Raw genomic sequence first — 20,862 nt, 5'->3', positions numbered from 1 at the left:
CAGGGCTAAGAAAGAAGTTAAAAAGAAGAGGTAGGGGGCGCCTGGGTGGTGCAGTCGGTTAAGCGTCCGACTTCAGCCAGGTCACGATCTCGCGGTCCGTGAGTTCAAGCCCCGCGTCAGGTTCTGGGCTGATGGCTCGGAGCCTGGAGCCTGTTTCCGATTCTGTGTCTCCCTCTCTCTCTGCCCCTCCCCCGTTCATGCTCTGTCTCTCTCTGTCCCAAAAATAAATAAAAAACGTTGAAAAAAAAAAAATTAAAAAAAAAAAAAAAAAAGAAGAGGTAGAACCATCCCGGAATGTCTGTTGCCCAGCAGAAAGATGGGGTAGCTCAGAAGAAGGCAAGCTTCCTTAGAAGCTGAGGAGTGGGCTGCTGAGAACTAATAAACCAAACCACAATTTTCTATGAAGATTTTTCAGATAAAGACAATAATACACTTATTCATCCAAAAAAAAAAAAAAAGTCTAGCCTACGAGTTGGTATTTGGATGTTCTTAACATCAGTGTTCATTAATAATTCCCTTTGAGAAGACTACCTAGACCATGTGATCTTTGTAATCTTTGATTCCTGATACCCAAAGCTAATCCTTTGGAAATTTCTAGAATGGAAATCTTGTTAGTGGCCTGGACCTTTTCACAAGAGAGGCTTTGTTAACTGGTTGGGAGTCTGGAGAATTTCATTCCTATCCATTCTTGGTTCTCACTTTCTTTTTCTCCCTCCCTCCTCTCTTACCCCACCCTCAGGGCTACCAAGAAAAGAACAAATTCATTGCTGCACAAGGTAAAGTAAATGACAGTTTTTTACTTTCAGGCTTAACCATGAGCTCATTAGTGGGCTTGGACTTTTTCTTCCAAATGCTAAATAGATTAATCAGAATGCTGTAACTTTTCTGTAATTACTGTCACCTGAAAGAAATGCAGTCTGCCTTGCACATTTATAATTAAGGGCCTTCATCTTGATGACTTAGTATCCAGGGGTCCTGTAAAAGTAGTCCTTTTTTGTATGTGCATAAAAAGGACTGGAAAAGGCTACACACACACACACACACACACACACACACACCACAGTCTGATGAGGTCTTCTGTTTGGGGGCCCTATGGGAACCTTAGGTTCAGGCCAGGCAGCTAAGAGTTTGAACTTGAATTCGGTGTCCGGAGAGGATTGGCCACCTCACAGGGTCCAGGCTGGCTCATCTCCTCCCCCAGTTGTTCAGCCTGAGCTCATCTATTATTCACAGAAAAGCGGTCTAGGAACCCTCAGAGTAGGGACCCAGTGCCATTGCCTTGTACGTGCTCTGCACACGTTTCCATAGTCCAGAGTTTTAACACATGTCTTCCACCTTTGGGATCCTAGCAAAAATATCTCGATGTTTGCAGCACTAAAAAATAATGGATGTTATTGGTGGTCCATCAAAGTCCATTGTTTTAGTCATTCAGCACATGTTTTTTGACTCTCTGTTATGTGTCAGGCACTGCCCTAGGTGATGGGGATATGTAAAGGGATAAAACAGGATATGGTTCATGCCTTTTTGGGGCCCTTAGTTGGTAGAGGACAGTTTACACCAAAATTAACAAGTTCCAATAAGTAGCTATACTGATGCAATAGCGACTAGCCACGTGTGGCTATTTAAAATTAAAATTTTAATTAACTGAAATTGAATAAAATTTAAAACTCAGTTTCTTATACATACTAGTCACATTTTAAGGCCTAATAGCTACATGTGGCTAGAGACTAACATACTAGTACAGATATGAAACATTTCATCATTGCAGAAAATTCTATTGGATGAGTACCATGGTAGAGATAAAACAGATAGAGAGGTAAAATAAGGTGGTTAGGAAAAACCTTAGATCCTTCTTGCCCTTGCAGTCTCCCACTAGGGAGGGCCATTGCCTAACCAGGCCCTGCTTTCTCTCACCCTCTGTAGCCACCCATCAGGTCAGGTCTACCCCTCTGAAGCCCAACTCAACTGCCCCCTGCTCAGTGATCATTTTAGCACGAACAGCTATGTGCAGTCTCTTCCTCTCTCTATTTGCCACGGGGCCTTGTTGATGCTATTGTTGAACAATATTCAATATATTTATTGAATTAAGGTCACCTATGATTTTCTGATGCACCTTTTCTCAGACTCCCATCCTCTTGAACCCCTCCCCAATACTTCACACTCCTTGAAATTCTCCCCTGTTATTCCCTGACATTCAGTTCTTGATTTTTCTCACTTTTCTAAATATCCCTTCTCTGGCTTTTCTTCTTTCTGCCTCTTAGATATAGTTTCTCCCCAAATCTGTGGATGACTACTTTCTTGCAGCTCCATTCTTATCTTTCATGGCACCATTTCTCTCAGGTCTGCCTCTCCGTCCGCTCTTCCTTAGTCTTCCTCCCAAGTTTTTCTATCTGAACTTGCATAATGCTTCAGATCCCCAGGTTTCTCTGTTTGACCCCTTCTTTTCTTCTCTTCTGTATTCTCTTTGAGAGACCTCATCTCATACCTACCTGTTTTACTGGCTACTGCCTCTCTTGAGCTTCTGAGCCACATTTTCAAACTAATTTTCTACCCCTTCACCTGGATACCTCCACATACCCGTCCACATCAAAAACTAAAATATGCCTTGGGGCGCCTGGCCGGTTCAGTTGGTGGGACATGTGACTCTTGATCTTGGAGTTGCAGGTTTGAGCCCCACATTGGGTGTAGAGATTACTTAAAATCTAAAAAAAAAAAAAAAAGAAACTCACTAAAATATACCTCTCCTTCAGCCCCCAAACTGCTTTTTCTCCTGTATTCTCTGGCTGTCACCATGACTGGAATGCAACCCATCTAATCAACCAAGCCAGATTTGGGATCATCCAAATCTCCTACCCGTTCCTTTCTCTGAATATGAGTGGTCCTCTTATTTCTTTCTCCAAAATCTGTCTTCTCTGTCACACTGTCTTACTCCTGTCATCTCTTCTAGCTGTGTTGTCATAGCCTACTGATTGGCCCTCCAGGCCCAGCCTTGCTTCTTGGGTTCCTTCCACAAAAATGGCCTTTCTTGATGGAAAACTTTTGTTAGAACTCCTGAAAATCCTTTAACGATTTTCCATTATCTATAGAACAAGCCTGCCTTAGTCTGACCTCTACCCCTTTAGATTCTGATACCTTACCTGTCTTTCCAGCTGTATCTTCTGCCACTCCATGTACCCTCCACAATCACCTTTTTGAACTCCTTATAATTCCTGGACATTTCATGCTCTTTCTTGCTGCTATCCCCTGCGCTTCTGCCTGGAGCACCTCTTCTCCCTATGTCCCCTTTCTAAACTCCGATCCACCTGATCCACCTGAGCCTAACATATGGCTCAGATGTCACCACCTCCAGGAGGTTTTTCCTGACCTTGCCAGGCAGTGGCAAGGCCTCTGTGCATCTTTTTGGCATGTGTCCACTTCTGCCATTATTTGTTTTTCTTCTTGTTACTATTTTTTTTTAACCAAAGGGAATATAAAGTTTAAGAAAGTCAAAAAGGTATTGCAAGGCATATAAAAACAAAATGTCCCCCCCCCCCCTTTCCTCTTCCTTTCACTCTAATTCAGCCATTTTTATCTGTTGGTGACTTCTTAGGATAGATAATTTATTTAATCCTCTTACAGATTACCTCACACTCAGTCAGACAGACATGCATACACAAATCCTTTTTCCCCATCCTCCCAATAGAGTTAAATCACAATTTGGGGTTAAGACAATATTTATTATTTACATTATTATTACTGTGCTAGTATTATTTACAGCTAAAGTACATAGTATTCAATGATGTTCCCCCCAGACTCTCCTCTAAAAGTATGTATTTTCTCTCAGTGCCTTCAGATACATGAGGTTTAATTCTTTTTAAATTTAATGTTTTAATCTTGGGATCCTCCTAGAACTTTTTTCAGTTGCCCTCTAGCCTCAGAGCTCCCATCTTGAGCCTTCCCTTCACCAATACCCAGGGAATTCCATTAGCCTCTATCCTATGTTAGCTCCCATTTCCTTCTCTTTGTTTGCGCCCTCATTTTTATGAAGAAATCTTTCAGGGGCTTTCCCAGAAAGGCTGGACTGCGGTAAATTTTAAATTCTAGCCTGAGCAAATCAACCTGTCCTCTCTGTGGCTAACGACACCCACCTTAGAACGTGATAGGAAGGAGTAAATGAGATGCAAAGCAGTTAGCTCACTGTCTGGCCAGTAACACAGATATTTAGCAAGCAGTCATGATTTCTAATCCTCATTTATAATACCCTTGGGAGACATTATTTATGTTCCCTTTACATTTCGACAACATCCCACCCCCCAACTTCACTCCCTAGTGAAGTACCTGGCACGTACAGAGTGGATGGGAAATGTTCAGTTAGTAGGTGGGTGGATGGATTGATGGATTGGATATTTAGCTGGGGACACATGGGCACAGGCTTCCAAAAGTCAGGAATGAATGTTCCCAATTTCCCAGCAGATTTCTTCCCCTTGGTGTGTGTTCTCCTCATCTTTGCTATTGGCTACTTTAGGACCAAAAGAAGAAACAGTGAATGATTTCTGGAGGATGATCTGGGAACAAAACACAGCCACCATTGTCATGGTGACCAACCTGAAGGAGAGAAAGGAGGTGAGTGGAGACATTAGATAGACCAGCATGACTAGCAGAGGAACTCCTCTGTGTTTGAGCCTGGGCTGTCTACCCTTTGTGATTCCTGTGCCAGTCATCGATCAGACAAAGCCCAGGCCACTGTGCTTACCAGACTTTCCTATGGCCTGGAAGTCTCAGATGAACTTCAGGGGTGTGCCTAGGGCATGTTGCCTATGTCTGATAGTCAGACAACTCACCCTGGTTTCAAAACAACCTGAAGGAAAGGTTGGGCCATTTGCCAAGAAAAGCTACAGAGGAGCTTTTTTCCCCCGTGGCTTCTCCAATCCCTTGTTCCCCTGGTTTCCTGCACCTTCTCTGAGTCAACAGAGGAAACTGTATGAACTGAGACCCTGTGGGGTGCAAGGGAATCAGAGGCCCTGGTCTGATCATGCACTCAACTTTCTGACTGATCCTTTTCCTTTTGTGTCTGTGGCTGCCAAGTCCATGCCTGGCTAGGCCCTTCACTGCGCCATGGCTAAAACCAGTCCTGAGGGGCGCCTGGGTGGCTCAGTCGGTTAAGCGTCCGACTTCAGCTCAGGTCACGATCTCGCGGTCCGTGAGTTCGAGCCCCGCGTCAGGCTCTGGGCTGATGGCTCAGAGTCTGGAGCCTGCTTCCGATTCTGTGTCTCCCTCTCTCTCTGCCCCTCCCCCGTTCATGCTATGTCTCTGTCTCAAAAATATGTAAAATGTTAAAAAAAAAAAAATTTTTTAAAAAACCAGTCCTGAGTTCTAGATCAAGCCCCAGAGAATAACCCCCATTCATGACAGTCTTTTCCTAGAATGGCCCTTAAATTACCTTGATCCCCACTCTGAGGTGTTGAGTGTGTTAATCAGCAGTTGCACAGTGCTTAGGAGGGTTGGTACTAGGGCTGGGCTGTAGGTTTGTTTCCTCCAACCTGACCTCTGACTCTCAGAAGCTGTTCAAGGTCCAGGCACCAGAGAAGGCATCACTCTGCCTTGGTTACCCCCTTAGCAGGTTGCTGGTTCCAGGGAATCAGGCAGGCCTGTCCCTAGACCATGACCTGGCATAGTGGAAGGGCACATTTTGTAGGTAAAGTAGCTTTTGATTTGCCCTGAACTGAGGAAACAGGGGTGGGAAAGAGCAAGAAGTATAGGGCTGGGGCTATGTATAATTTCAGAGATAGTGCTAAACAGGATGGAAGCTGAGGGACTTGAAAAAAGAAGTTAAGTAAGTCTGCAGCTGACGGAGGTGAGAGAAGAGGCCTTCTCTGGGAACTTCTGTCTGGGCTTTTGTGCTCCTTTCCTTCAGGTCCTTCACATCTGCTGGGGGCAGGAGGTCTGAGGTCATCAGGTGATGTGTGTCTGTTCCTTTCCAGTGTAAGTGTGCCCAGTACTGGCCAGACCAAGGCTGCTGGACCTATGGGAATATCCGAGTGTCAGTAGAGGATGTGACCGTCCTGGTGGACTACACAGTGCGAAAGTTCTGCATTCAGCAGGTACGGCCTCCTTCCTCCTTTCTCCTCTTGTATTTAGGATCTGCTGACCACTAAGAGAGTGGAACAGACTGGGTCATCCCCCCTCTTATCCAAGGTGGTCAGGAATCACTGAGTGTGAGGTATGTTTGGACTCTGAGATTAGAGATCTGGGCTCCCAAGGAACTTTGTCAAAGCTAAGGGAGGAGCATTTTCATGACTGGGAGAAAAAAAAGTACTATTGAGATGGAGTTTGATCATCATCGAGATGATGTATGTGCATCAGGAGGTGGTATAATCTTCCGGGGACTTGACCCACCTTCTCCTTTCTTACTCCAAAGGCTCCTGACATCAAGGATATGGTGGGCCCTCCTCTTGGTCCTCCAGAGTGACCCTGGAGGCTTGAGCAAAAGTTGCCTTCAGAGCTGCGGGGTGGTGTGGTGCTATGAAAAGGGGACTTAACAAGAGTTGGGAGACCTGCATTTTAGTTCTGATCTTGCCATTAACTAGTTCTGAGACCTTGACGGGGTCACTCAGCTTCACGGAGTTTCACGTTTCACACCTGTCCGCTGGGAATAACAGTAACAGCCCTGCCTACCTCCATGGGGTTCCTGGGAAGAGATCCTGTCTCCGTAGTTCACACTTCCGTGGGTTCACTCTCATCTTCCCATTGTCGTTGACCACCACAGCTGCCCTGGCCCCCAAGCCTCACCTCCCCTCCCCTGGCACTCCCCTACCCCAGGTTATCAGGGCCAACACACAAGATCTCCTCACTCCACAGGTGGGCGACATGACCAACAGGAAGCCACAGCGCCTCATCACTCAGTTCCACTTTACCAGCTGGCCAGACTTTGGGGTGCCTTTCACCCCAATCGGCATGCTCAAGTTCCTCAAGAAGGTGAAAGCCTGTAACCCTCAGTATGCAGGGGCCATCGTGGTCCACTGCAGGTCAGTGTGGCTGACCCTTGGCTCCCCATATACCATATTCTCCCACGGTTAGAGCAGGGGAAAGCACGGGGGCCCTGGCTGAGGAGAGGGGGCTAGCACAGAGCAGATCAGCTGTTAGGGTCCTGGGACAGCAGCCAGAGAGACTCCTCAAGTTTTGGTGCTGGGTATAGAGCGTTTGAGGAAAGAGGGAAGGGTAGTCCTCCAAGATTGGGGATGGGCAGACCACTGCTATGAAGCCAGAAAGCTAGATTGAGTGCTGCTTTGTGTACTTGGAGCCTTCTGACCTTTCTAAGTGTCGAGGTTCCCTGGTCCTAATAAGTAAAGGTACAGAGTCCGGGGTGCAGTGGGATTGTTGGCTCCATGAGAGTTCCAGCTAGTCATCATTCAGAATTAGAATTTAGTGGCCTGAAGAAAGAGCCCTGGCCTATGCTGCCCCCTCCCTGTATGTTCCCACAAGGCATGCTGTCCGTCCCAGTAACACCCCTGCTCTCTGGCTACAGTGCGGGTGTAGGGCGTACAGGTACCTTTGTTGTCATTGATGCCATGCTGGACATGATGCATACAGAGCGGAAAGTGGACGTGTATGGCTTCGTGAGCCGGATCCGGGCACAGCGCTGCCAGATGGTGCAAACAGATGTGAGTGATTTGTGGGTAAGGTGGGGCGGAGGGGGGGGGGGGGGCACATTCCAAGACCAAAACATCTGCTAGCCTCATGGATTACTCAGCTCCTAGGTTATTGTAAATGATCAGCATGCAGTGTAATGAAGGGCCCTTATAAATTATGTATTAAAAGAGACACGGAGCATAGAGGAAGTTGTGCCTACGGGAATTGGGAACACAGGTGTCATTTGCACTAGACTCCTAAGGATAAGGAACAGGTCCTAAGAGAAGCATGCAGGCAGCTGAGAGAACCAGTGCCCACAGAGTTGTGACACAGCTTGGCCATGTCCAGGAGCAGCAGTGGCCGTGTCCACAGAGCAGCAATCCGCTCTGTAGTTGGGGCATGGGGTTCAAAGCGCACAGCACTGGAAGGGAGCCTGGCAGAGGTTTTGTGTGTCACCAGATTTTGACAACCCCTTCAGACGATTAAATGTGTGTTGTCAGAATGAGCAGGAATTGGATCTGTCCTTCTCTCCAGGCTTCCAGTCTAGGAGGCTGCCAGAGTAAGACCCTCCCTCCTAAGTGAAGCACCCCCAGAAGGACTCATACATTTCAGGTCCTGCCCCGGGACGAGAGTGAATGATTTTATTCCTGCTAGGGTCAAAGGAGAAGTGGACTGGAGTGAACTGGAGGTGGGAGGGTGTGATCTATGTTGTGTATAACTGAGAACTTGGGCATCGTGGCATTTCAGATGCAGTATGTCTTCATATACCAAGCCCTTCTGGAGCATTATCTGTACGGAGATACAGAACTAGAGGTGACCTCTCTAGAAACACATCTGCAGAAAATTTACAACAAAATCCCAGGGACCAGCAACAATGGATTAGAGGAGGAGTTTAAGGTGAGTTGGAGCTGAACTCCTTCATTCAGACTGAAGGATTCACGTGCTCTGGGGAATCCCCTTGTGAGGTATGTGGGTGGTTAAAGGGTTATGTGGGTTTCTGGTCCTTTACTCATACCCTAGTCACTTTCAACCCATTCTGTATGTTAAAATCACTTGGTGGTATTAGGAGGAAAGAAAAAACAGGCAATATTTTTTTTAAGTCCCCAAGTCTGCCCCCCCACCCCCACACACAGGTGATTATAATGCATAAGAACAGCAAACCTTTCCTGTAAGGACCAGAGAGTAGATATTTTAGGCTTTGCAAGCCATGTGGTCTCTGTTGCAACTACTTAAAACCGTTGCTGTAACATAAAAGAAGCTACATATAGATGCTATGTAAACAAATGAGCATGGCTGTGTTTCCATAAAAGTTTATTTATAGGCAGCAGATCAAACTTGGCCCATGGAGCATAGATTGCTGACCTCTGCTGTGTGCCATTGGACAATGGTTCTTAGCACACCTAAGGAATATGTCACACCCTTGTCAATACAAGTGTTCCCAGAAGAAGAGATTTCTGGGTTGCAGTGGGAAAGACCACATCCCTTAAAGCAGTTCTCAAACTATAATGGCACACAGATTACCACAGGATCCTGTTAAGGTGCAGGTTCTGATTCAGCAGGGGGAAATAGAGTTAGGGCCTAAGATTTTTCATTTCTAACACAGTGAAACTGATGCTGGTTTCTGGGCTACACTTTGAGTAGTATGGATCTAGAAGGAGCCTCAGAATCAGGAGAAGGGAACATTTGCATTTGAATAAAGTTTTCTAAAGAGTCCAGTCTTCCTCTGGCAGAGCACCGGGGAGAGAGGAAAGGCAGGCACACTCCTTCCTATGAAGCCAGGATCCTTGCTCCAGGATCATAAAGTTCCAGCCCCAGGGAATCCCAGAAGGGTCCACAGGAGCCCTCAAGGCAGTGTTTCCCGAACACTTGTTTTTGGCTTCTTCACTGAGCTTATGACAGAAGGAACTGGGTTCCAGCAAGAAAATGTGGAAATGGATGTCAGGGCTCCAGTGAGGAGCAGTAGACGCCAGAGTAGCCTAGAGATGCAGGTCCAGTGAAGGCATCATCTTGCCAAGTTATGGGGCGCAGTAATGTTTCCTCTCTCCTTCCCAATTCAGAAATTAACATCAATCAAAATCCAGAATGACAAGATGCGGACTGGAAACCTTCCAGCCAACATGAAGAAGAACCGGGTTTTACAGATCATTCCATGTAAGAGCCCTCTCCCCATCCCAAAGCCTTAGTGTCCCGTTCCCTCCTTCCCCTTCACCCCTTCCACTTCTCAGGTACTAATTAATGATCACCTTGGAGACAAGAATTAGGGCACTGCCTCTTGTCGCTCTCAGTTCTTCAGTGGCTTCTGGAAATGAAAAAGCATGAAGGCCAAAGGGTTTCTCCCTCCTGCGCTGGGAACAGGCATGTTATTGCCCAGCTGGGATGGGTGGGAAGGAGAGATTGAAAGAGAGCCTGGAGGTGATGTTGGGGAGCCACAGCTGCTGTCCTTCCTGCAGATGAATTCAACAGAGTGATCATTCCAGTTAAGAGGGGTGAGGAGAACACCGACTACGTGAATGCATCCTTCATTGATGTAAGTGGTGGCTGTGTCCCCAGAGCTCCCCGCCCTCCATGGAGACTCAGCTGGGCCTCGCAGTGCCACCCTCCCAGTGCTTGGGAGGGTTGTCTTTGAGTCAGTCAACAAATACAGAACTGATACCAACCTGTACACTAGGTCTTCCAGGCCCCACAGAGCAGAAGGTGGGGAGGAAACAGAGGGCACACACCAGAGTGATAGCTAGAGGGAAAGCTAATAGCACACACCAAAGGCTAAAAGCCTCTGGTCCTTCCCATATCTGTTCTCTTCATCCCAGCTCCAAACCCCCATCCCTCACCCTCCTAAAAAGAGACTAGCATGTCACACAGGGTTTGGCCAAAGGGGAGCTCTGCCTGGGATGAGTTTGCCTCCAAGCAGCCCCATCCCATCCTAGTGGCCTGTCTTCTTTGCTCTCCCCTCCCTGATTAAACCACCTTACTCCTACCATTGACCTGGCCTGCATAGGGCTACCGACAGAAGGACTCCTACATCGCCAGCCAGGGCCCTCTTCTCCACACCATTGAGGACTTCTGGCGGATGATCTGGGAGTGGAAATCCTGCTCTATCGTGATGCTGACAGAACTGGAGGAGAGAGGCCAGGTGAGCTCAAAGAGGTCCTGGGCTGTGGGAGAAAGAGACCACAGGAAAAGGGGTGGAGGGGAGCTAAGAAGGTATGTTTGGCATAAACTGCCCAAAGAGCCATATCCAAGCAGCTGATATGTGGGCAGTCTGGAGCTTCTCTCAGGACTGGAAGGGCAGTGTGATCTGAGTCCCCAGACAGTTCCCACCATTTTACTTCTGTCCTGAATACAGTTCGCCCCGAGCCTAGCGTTGTGCACACCTCCTCCTCCCACCCCCCTGTCAGGGACAGAGCTGGTAAAATGAGGGATGCAGAGCCAGACCGAGGCTCTGATTTGGAGTTCCTGAGTGTCCCTAAGAAGAGGGTGCCTTCCAGGCCAGAAAAAAATGAACCAAAGGACTGTGGGAAGATGAGTTGCCTCTTCGCAGACTACAGTAAAGGAAACAGTGGAACTTGAGAAATAACAACAGCAACAACAAAAGGATATTTATAAGTTAACGTTCAGTTAACAAGGAAATCTTTTAAATTTTTTTTCTTTAACATTTATTTATTATTGAGAGACAGATACAGAGCGTGAGCAGGGGAGGGGTAGAGAGAGGGGGAGACACAGAATCTGAAGCAGGCTCCAGGCTCTGAGCTGTCAGCACAGAGCCTGATGCGGGGCTCGAACTCAAGAACCGTGAGATCATGACCTGAGCTGAAGTCGTCGCTTAACCGACTGAGCCACCCAGGTGCCCCAACAAGGAAACCTTTTAAAGAAAAATGTCCTCTAGTCATTTAAAAAGTAGAATTGCTTGGGAACTGTGAATATAAGGGACCATAGAAGCCCCCTTAGGTCAGCTCCATTCAGTGTAGGAGCTCTCTTAACACTGTTCCTGAGTCACCGTGCAGCCTCTACTGAGCACTTTGAATCTCAGAGATCGCTCTTTCTCTGCGCACCCCCACCCCACCTCTGCTGGGTGGCCCAGTGTGTGTTCACACAGTGTTTCTGATCTTAAAAACTCTCTCTGCTGTGGTTAGGGTGCAGTAAATGGTTGCTTCGTTATGCCTGACGCGTGACTTACAGGGATCAGAATTGAGAGAAGCCAGCAAGGGCCTGGTGATAAAGATCTTTCTGAGCCACAGTGAAGAGTTTAGACTTTATAGGGTAGTTTAAGAGCCCTTGACAATATCAGATTTGTGGGGGTTTTTTGAAGTCCTTCTGGCTGAGTGAGGACAGATCAGAAATGAGCACACCAAAGGCAGAGAGGAAGTCGTGGCAGTACTGCTGGTGGCCTAGACTCAGGGATGGTGACAAGGGGTCTGTCCCAAAAGATAGTGAAGAGATGCATGGACTGGGCAGGGTGAAGAATTAAGGATGACACCCACTTATGACTCACTGAATTTGCAACCAATTGAAAATAAAAATTACTAAATACATCCTACATTAGTTGTTACCAGCTACATCTTCCCCGTTCTGTACTTGTGCAGTTTGTTTATTTTAATCTTGATACAGTTTTATACATATTTGCACACCCAGCTGTTCTGTGCGCCAAGAATTTTTTCAGGCTTAATCATTTAGCACATTGGCTATTCTTTCCAGGTTTCCATCACGTCTCTAATCAACAGACATACTTCATGGGTCTTCATCTATCATTAATGACAATACTGATGAAGTGGAGTTTTGGGGCACAGTTCCTGGCTCTGCAGTTGTGCAGTGAGCTGCTGTGTCATCAGGAACTAGGTGTGTGTCTCCTGGCCCTCTGTGACAAGCTAGGATGGAAGGTGCACGTAAACCACAGACCTGCACGAGGTTATCCCCACGCCCCCTGCCTCCAGATCTATGATGGACAGGCCCACACTGCAGGCAGAAGAGCCGGGATGGCAAGCACAATATCCTGTCTCCATCCACTGCCCTGGAAGGAAATGTGGCCCAGTGAATACCTCACTAAATACGTAGGGATTTAGTCAGTTGATTGAGGCCCGTTCCCCTTTACCTACCACTCGGCCTTATGCCTCTGTCTTTGCAGGGCCAGGGAGACAGGTAGCAGCTCTTGCCCTCAGAAGCTTCTGAAATGAATCAGAACAGGATATTAATAACATTCTTTACAAGGCCTCACTGCCCCCCTAAGACCTAATTCCGCTTCCTATTCCATCTCCCGTTCGTCTTGTCAAGTGTAGCCTCCAGGGAAGCAAACACAGTAAGCCTAACTGATGCATTTATACAACATGACACCACCACTGCCCACGCCTGGTTTTAAATTCCCAAGGAAAAAGTCTTAATTCCAAAATGTAAATTTTATATACATTAAAATCCCAAAAGAATTAGAACTTAAAATCCAGAGTCCTCTTCTCCCTGTTTTCTTTTTCTGCTCTATCCTAACCGGAGGGATAGGCACCAAGATGCTTGTGAGGCCTGGGTGCCCTCAACAGCTGTAAGTTGGACCGTTCGTCCGAGTGGGCAGAGCAGTTCCAGCAGTTTCTGCATGAGGACAGCCCAACCCGAGGTTGTGTGCCCCTTACCCAGTGTCGGCAGAATGAGATTGCATTAGGCACCTGCCATAAAGTGTGTGTCCCCATAACCGTTGTCAGCCTCGGACCATGCTAGAGACTAGTTGCTGTCCAGGGGGAGGAAGTTAAAGACAGCAGGAGAAAAGACACAAGCTTCTGCTGTAGCTTCTCTAGGCTATCTTTTCCAGAATCCATAACCCGAAAACATAAATCTGAGATTAAAGCCCTGTTCCCAAGTATTCTGCTGCTGGACTTGAGCACATCTATTCCCAATCTCCCATCCTCTGCTACTGATGATTTTAACACCTGCCTTATTGCCCCTAAGTGGCCCCTATGCCTGATGCCTGCCTCTGCTCTTGAAGGCGTAAGTATCCACGTGGGCGACCCACTTATTCTTGGTCTTTCCACCTCTCGGCTCCCTCAGCCACCCCGTCAAATCACAGCCTTGTCCCTGCCAATATCTGCGCTGCCTTTGAGATCTCAACCCTGGGTCCCGCCCTGCTTACCATCTGCTGATCGCCAACCTCACTACTTCCCTCCTCTTACTCCAGTTAAGTTTTTCTCTCCACCAAATCTCTAGAGCTGTGACCAGGGCCCGGGGGCATAAGAGCACCTGGCTCCACGTCTCTGACACAGACAGTTTCACCACTCACCACTGACAAAATCCACAGACCGAGAGACACGAGTGGAGGTGAAACAAGAAAGGAATTTATTTCAGTGAGGCCGACACTGGGACGATAGCAGACTAACGTCTCAAAGACTATCTCCAAGTGCTGAAAATATTTCTAGGTTCATGTAAGGAAGCTGTGGGACAAAGTTCAGTGGGTACGTGCAGGTGGGCAAAAAGGTCAGGTCGATCATGGTCAGACATGTGGGGTCTTGCTGAAGTCATGGCAGTCATTATTGCCTCAGGGATAATTTCAGTTCCCATCCCTGGATGCTTTGCTTGCCGGATCTTTTGCCTGCGTTAAGAGAGAAGCTGGAAAGAAAATTAATCAGAAAGTACAGACTGAGGTCAAAATGGAAGTGGTTAAAATCCTCTTCCAGAGCCACCGACTCCTCCACTTTTCAGCCTGGGACTCCCCACTCATGTTCTCACCTTCCTCCCTACTCTCTCTAGAGTTTTTGTGATTTGTCATTATTATAATCCTTCCCTTGCTAACATCTGTTATTCCCCCCGGTCTCTTACTTTCATGGCACCTTATCTCTCAGCCTGGCTCATTTTTCTCTTAAGAAATCAGACAAGAGCAGGTTCATCTTCCCTCCTGCAAGCACCCAGCCTCCTCAGATCTGTAGGCATTCTCTCTCCTTCTCTCCTGTTGCAGCGGGAGAGGGTCCCTGCCCCTCTCTGTCCACCTGTCCACTGTGCCGGGCTCCCCCCGCCCCCCACCGCCTTCTCAAGTGTGTTGCTGCAGCGCTCTCCGACCCAATTATGCCAACCAGCCTTCGCGCTGTTGCACTTCCTGTCTTTACAAGATGAAAATCTCTCTCCTGTCCCACAGTTCCTTCCCTCTGCCCCCCGTCTCTCTGTACCCCTTCCTTCCCAGCACAACTCCTTTGAGGAGTTGGCTTCCTCCCTTCTACTTCTGTCCTCATCCTGTTCCTTCTCGGTCAGGATCACTGGTGACTGCCTTCTTGCCCTTCCAAAGACCTTTCTTCTCTCTTGTCTCTCTGGTCCTTTTATTGCAGCATCTGAACACTCAACGCCTCCCGCCTCCTCAAAACACTTTCTTCCTTTGAATTCTATAATATCACCCCCTCACTGGCCTGGCAGTTCCTTTCATTTTCTTTGTGACCACCTCCTCCTCTGCATGACCTTTTAATCATTGAGGTGTCCTCGACTCAGGCCTTCACCCTCTGTAGTTTGTCTTAACACACTATCTTTTGAGGACCTCATCTAGTCCTGTGGCTTGAGATGCTGTCTATATGCCAGAGTTCCCCAAATCTGTGTCTCTAACCCAGCCCCCTCTTCCCACTTGTGTATCCACGTACCCGCCCGATATCTTCACATGGCTCTCCGTTGAGGATCTCGAACTCCACCTGGCCCAGATGAAACTTGATTTCCTCCTTCCTCCATATTAGTCCACCCCAGTCTTGCCATCTCAGTAGGTGGTGCCGCCTTCCACCCGGTTGTTCAGGGAGAAGTCTAGGAGTTCCCTTCATCGCTCCCCTTTCCTCACTCCTCACACCGGTGAGGTCTGACCTGTGCTGACCATATCCGCTTCTCTCTAGTGTAACTACTGACCCGTCCTAGAAACCACCGTCTCCTCACCTGCACCACTGAAGTAGCCTGGCAGCCTGTCTACCTGCTTCCATTCCACCCACTTTTAGTCACCTCACATGGCAGCCGGAGATCATTTTGAAAACATAAACCTAACTGTGGTCACTGCTTAAAGTCCATTTGGGGCTTCCTGAGATCTTGAGGGGAAATTTACCTATGCATACAAAATTTAGGAACCTTTCATATTGATATCCAGTCCCAAGACTTGAATTACATTGTTCTTCCTCACAGTTTCCCTTGCTCATTTTAAATACAGTTTCCATTTTCCCTCGTTCCCTTCTGCCCTCTAGCTGCTGAGTGGAACATGGCTTCTGAGATGGGTCACAGCCTACTCCCTGCGAGGGGGGGGTCCCACCTTTGCCCTTGCTTTGTGTTCTGCACAGGCCTGGTCTCCAGCTCACATCTCCCTCCTCAGCAGGATCCCAAGGCCTTTGTAGCCCTGGGCATCAGTAGGTGCGGCTGCTGGTTCCTGTTCTGGATTCCTCAGGTCCCCATTCTGCCTGCTTAAGGAAGGGGGTTCCTCTCCTTTGGCCCAGAGAAAAGTCACCCCAGGAGATTTCTAAACTGGAGCCGTTCTTGTGTATTCCAGAGCCTTCTCCCTCAAAACTTAGTTCCCTAACTCTGTATCCCTGGAGGCCTCCTTCCAGTTTGCTCCTTTTCTTCTCTGTGGTGCCTCACCACTAAGGTCTCAAATACCTGAAAGCCATCAACTGTGGGTCCGTACTATTTCTTTTTCTAGTCATACTGTGATTCTAGCTCATACACTTCATTTCTCTCAAGCCCATTTGGATCTTAGCACTGGTAATGGTTTTAAAGTTCCAGTCTTCACTCGTAGCTGGTAAGCTGTGTAAAGGCAGTGTTGGGAGGAAACTATGGCAGCAAAACTCATTCCACTCACTAATGCCCTAAAAACCAACATAATCTCTTGCTTAAGAGCCTTAATTAGAATTTTTTTAAGCTGTTCTTCTTGAGAAGAGGTCCCAGGGCCCCAACCCCCAAGGCATCCCCAGGGCCCCCAGTGGGCACATTGTGGAAAAGCACTAGTCTATGACATTGCTGTGATCCACCACTTTAATAATTCTGTGTTTTAGAATGAGCTCAACATCATTTATAAAGTGGGTAATGAATGATTACACATACGAAAAGCAAGAAGAGTCACTAAAATGGACTTCTAATGATTAGTTTATTTGGACTGAGAGACTTTTGGTGATTTTTATTTTTCTACTTCTCATAATTTTCCCAGTGAATGTAAAATACATTCGTGGTTGAGGATTTTAAAATTGCCAGTAGTGAAGTATCCGAGATCTTCACCGAAATGCTCTGAAGAAATGGACAGTATAACTATATTGTTTTATTTATGTATTTATAGCCTGACTCATTCTGCAAGCATTGAACAAATTCATTTACCAGATACTGAGAGCCTACCACATGCAGGTAGTGCGCAAGGTGCCGGGGAGACAAAGATGAAAAGTGGCAGTCGCTGCCCACAAGGAGCTGTGGAGGAAATTGAGCCAGATGCCAGCAAGACAGGCCATAAACCATCTCCTGCTCGCTAGCAAGGACAGCAGTGCGGGTGCCATTGCAGGATCAAAAGATAAAGAAGAGGGGCTCCTGGGTGCCTCAGTCAGTTGAGCCGACTGGTTGAGGTCATGGTCCAAGGGTTGTAGGATCAAGCCCCGTGTCAGGCTTCGTGCTGAGCATGGAGCCTGCTTACGATTCTCCCTCTCTCTCCCCCAGTCTGTCTCTTTCTCTCAAAAAAGAACAAAAACAAGATAAAGAGGGAAGGGATGATGGGGTGCCAGTGTGGCTCGGTTGAGTATCTGACTTCCACTCAGGTCATGATCTCATGAATGAGCCTGCGTTGGGCTCTGTGCTGACAGCTCAGAGCCTGGAGCCTGCTTCCGGTTCTGTGTCTCCCTCTCTCTCTGCCCCTCCTCTGCTCGCTTGCTCTCTCTCAAAAATAAACATTTAAAAAAAAAAAATCTGTGTATATCCCAGGGATGGAAGCTATAGCATATGGAATATAGTCAGTGGTATCGTAATAGCTACCATGGTAGCTATGCTTGGGTGAGCACAGTATAATGTATAGATGTGCCAAATTACTGTGTCATATACCTGAAACTAACACTGCGTGTCAACTGTACTTCAATTAAAAAAAAAAAAAAATCTGCCAGGGTGTCTGGGTGGTTCAGTCAATTAAACGTCTGACTCTTGGCTTTGGCTCGGGTCACCGTCTCACAGTTCATGAGTTTGGGCCCCACATCAGACTGTGCACTGACAGCACAGAACCTGCCTGGGATTCTCTCTCTCCCTCTCTCTCTGCCCCTCCTCTGCTCTGTCTCTCAAAATAAATAAACTTAAAATTTTTTTGAGAAAAAAAAATCTGTCTATAACGTTTGACTCATCAAAAATGTAATGAATAGGGGCTCCTGGTGACTCAGTCGGTTAAGTGTCCTGACTTCAGTTCAGGTCATGATCTCACAGTCCGTGAGTTCAAGTCCCACGTCAGGCTCTGTGCTGACAGCTCAGAGCCTGGAGCCTGCTTCGGATTCTGTGTCTCCCTCTGCCCCTCCCCTGCTCATGCTCTTGCTCTCTCTGTCTCAAAAATAAAATAAAAACATTAAAAATATATATATATATTCCCTCTGCCTCTCCCTTTGCCCTCAAAAAAAAAAGTAAAAAACAAAACAAAACAAAAAAATGTAATGAATAGCCTACTGCTGACCTGAAGACTTATCGGTAACATAAACCATTAGCACATATTTTGTATGTTTTACATATTCTATACTGTATTCTCATAATAAACTAGAGAGAAAAGAAAATGGCATTAAGGAAATTGTAAGGAAGAGAAAATACATTTGCACTGTACTGTATTTATCCAGAAGAATCTGTATATGAATGGGCCCATGCAGCTCAAACCCGTGTTGTTCAAGGGTCAGCTATAGATGTCCTAGTGAGGATCAGAAGTTAAATGGAGTGATATTAAGTAATGTAATGGCACTGAGGTTTTGGTACCTTGGAGATGAAGTGTGTCCAGTAAGAGCTGGCTAAGAAGGGACCAGGCACCTCAGAAGGCAGCCCTGCCTCTGCCACACATCATATCCCGAGGGCCTCACCTCTCCCATTTGTCTCTCCAGGAGAAATGTGCCCAGTACTGGCCCTCAGATGGAGTAGTGTCCTATGGAGATATCACAGTAGAGCTGAAGAAGGAGGAGGAATGTGAGAGCTACACCGTCCGAGACCTCCTAGTCACCAACACCAGGGTAAGGTGGCCGGTGGGTGCGCCTCCTCCCACGGGGAGAGCCACGGTGCCCTGCATCTCTGATCCCCCTTCTTCCAAAGGAGAACAAGAGCCGGCAGATCCGGCAGTTCCACTTCCATGGCTGGCCCGAAGTGGGCATCCCCAGCGACGGAAAGGGCATGATCAGCATCATCGCAGCCGTGCAGAAGCAGCAGCAGCAGTCAGGGAACCACCCCATCACTGTGCACTGCAGGTACCACTCTCCCCAGCCCTCTGAGGGGCAGAGAAAGTGACGAGAGGCAGGCAGGGGAGGCGACCGTGAGCATCCCGGTGAGCATGTGGCAGTCAAGTTTGACGACCAGCACGGGGCCAGATGATAAGAGCGTCTTGGTGTTTGAACTTCGCATTAAGTGCTAGGGAATCGGTGACATTAAGATATTGGGCAGGGGGAGCATTTGAGAGCGTGATGGGATACAGGAGAGCAACAGGGGAGACTGACAGTGGAGAGACCAGTTGGACAATGTGGGGGTGAGGGTCTGGCCTCCTTAAGAAACACAGGAAAAGAGGGGCACCTGGGTGGCTCAGTCAGTTAAGCATCTGACTTCATCTCGGGTCATGATCTCACGGTCTATAAGTTCGAGCCCCATGTCAGGCTCTGTGCTGACAACTCAGAGCCTGGAGCCTGCTTCGGATTCTGTGTCTCCCTCTCTCTCTTCCCCTCCCCTGCTCATGCTCTGTCTCTCTCTGTCTCAAAAATAAATAAAAACATTTAAAAAATGTTTTTAATAAAAAAAAAGGAAACACAGGAAAAGAGAAAAGGGCAACTATTTTCAAACAGTTTGAAGAAAAATGAACAAAACTAAAAACATAGTTGTGAAAGAGAAGAGGAGTCCAGGGTGTAGGATACATCCCAAGTGTGAAACGGGGTTACTGATAGTAGTTGGTGTCACTGACAGAAGATGGTAAGGGGACTCATTTGAGGCGGGGGTGGTGAAGGTGAATTGTTTGGGGCATGTTTGATTGCATTTTACTAAAAAAAAAAATCTACCATGAGTTTGTATTGCTTTTATAGTTAGGAAGAAAAAAAAAAAAAACTCTTAAAAGAGAAGAAAAACTAGAGTATAAATCCCTGCCAATTAGTTTTAAAGATAGAAAAATGAGCAAAGGAACTCCTAGGAATGTATCCAGTGAATGTGCTTCAGGAAGGTTGTAAATTATCTAAACATTAATAGGGGACTGATTCCATAAGCTCTGATGCATCTCATGCTACAGAGCTGCAAAGATTAATGAGGAGTCTGCTTATATACTGGGTATGGGTTAATCCTCTAGACTTATTGTTTTGTGAGCAAGGCGAATGAGAGATAGGGAAAGAACGTAGGTTTCTGTTGGGGGGCACCTGGCTGATTCCGTGGGTAGAGCATGAGACTCTTGACCTCAGGGTCCTGAGTTCGAGCACTACGTGGGTGTAGAGATCACTTAAAAATATCTTAAGGAAGGGGACACCTAGGCAGCTCAGGCAGATAAGCATAGCTCAGGTCATGATCTCGAGATCATGAAAACGAGCCCTGAGTCCCTTGGGATTCTCTCTGTCCCTGTCTCTCTGCCCCTCCCCCATTCACATTCTCTCTCGCTCTCTCTCTTTGCCCCTCCTGCCCTTGCATTTTCATGTGCACACTCTCTCTCAAAATAAACTTTAAAAAAAAAGTAAAAGTAAAGGGGCGCCTGGGTGGCTGAGTTGGTTAAGGATCCAACTATTAATTTTGTCTCAGGTCATGATCTCATGCATCGTGAGTTTGAGCCCCACATCAGGCTCCGCACTAACACTGTGGAGCCTGGTTGGGATTCTGTCTCTCCCTCTCTCTTTGCCCCTCTCCCACTTGTTCTCTCTCTCTCTCAAAATAAGGAAGGAAGGAGGGGAGGGAGGGAGGGAGGAAGGAAGGAAGGAGAAAGGGAAGAAAGGAAAGAAAGAAAGAAAGAGGTAAAGGAAAGGGAGAGGAAAAGAGGAAGAAAGAAAAGAGAAGAAAGGAAAAGAAAAAAGTGAAGAAAAGAAAGAAATCTTAAGGAAGAAGTGGCCAAGTGCACCAGCTACTATAGACAGATAGTAAACATGAAAAGATGCTAAACTTTACTAG

At 47.1% G+C, this 20,862-nt stretch overlaps 1 protein-coding gene across 6 annotated transcripts in view; it reads left to right on the top strand.

The window, feature by feature from the left end:
- PTPRA (protein tyrosine phosphatase receptor type A) overlaps nucleotides 1-20,862 on the top strand; it is a 164,016-nt gene that overhangs the window by 137,179 nt on the left and 5,975 nt on the right. For all 6 annotated transcript variants that reach the window (XM_058685055.1, XM_058685052.1, XM_058685051.1 and 3 more), the window contains 11 exons: nucleotides 740-776; nucleotides 4,505-4,602; nucleotides 5,961-6,080; nucleotides 6,838-7,004; nucleotides 7,505-7,640; nucleotides 8,356-8,505; nucleotides 9,666-9,759; nucleotides 10,059-10,135; nucleotides 10,604-10,738; nucleotides 18,627-18,752; nucleotides 18,832-18,983. In XM_058685055.1, coding sequence (XP_058541038.1) covers nucleotides 740-776; nucleotides 4,505-4,602; nucleotides 5,961-6,080; nucleotides 6,838-7,004; nucleotides 7,505-7,640; nucleotides 8,356-8,505; nucleotides 9,666-9,759; nucleotides 10,059-10,135; nucleotides 10,604-10,738; nucleotides 18,627-18,752; nucleotides 18,832-18,983 — 1,292 coding nt within the window. The remainder of the gene's footprint in view (nucleotides 1-739; nucleotides 777-4,504; nucleotides 4,603-5,960; nucleotides 6,081-6,837; nucleotides 7,005-7,504; nucleotides 7,641-8,355; nucleotides 8,506-9,665; nucleotides 9,760-10,058; nucleotides 10,136-10,603; nucleotides 10,739-18,626; nucleotides 18,753-18,831; nucleotides 18,984-20,862) is intronic.

The sequence above is a fragment of the Neofelis nebulosa genome, chromosome 9 (genome assembly GCF_028018385.1).
Source record: "Neofelis nebulosa isolate mNeoNeb1 chromosome 9, mNeoNeb1.pri, whole genome shotgun sequence".
NCBI lineage: Eukaryota > Metazoa > Chordata > Mammalia > Carnivora > Felidae > Neofelis > Neofelis nebulosa.
The sequence above is the reverse complement of the archived record's forward strand: the minus strand, read 5'-3'. Positions and strand labels throughout refer to the sequence as shown.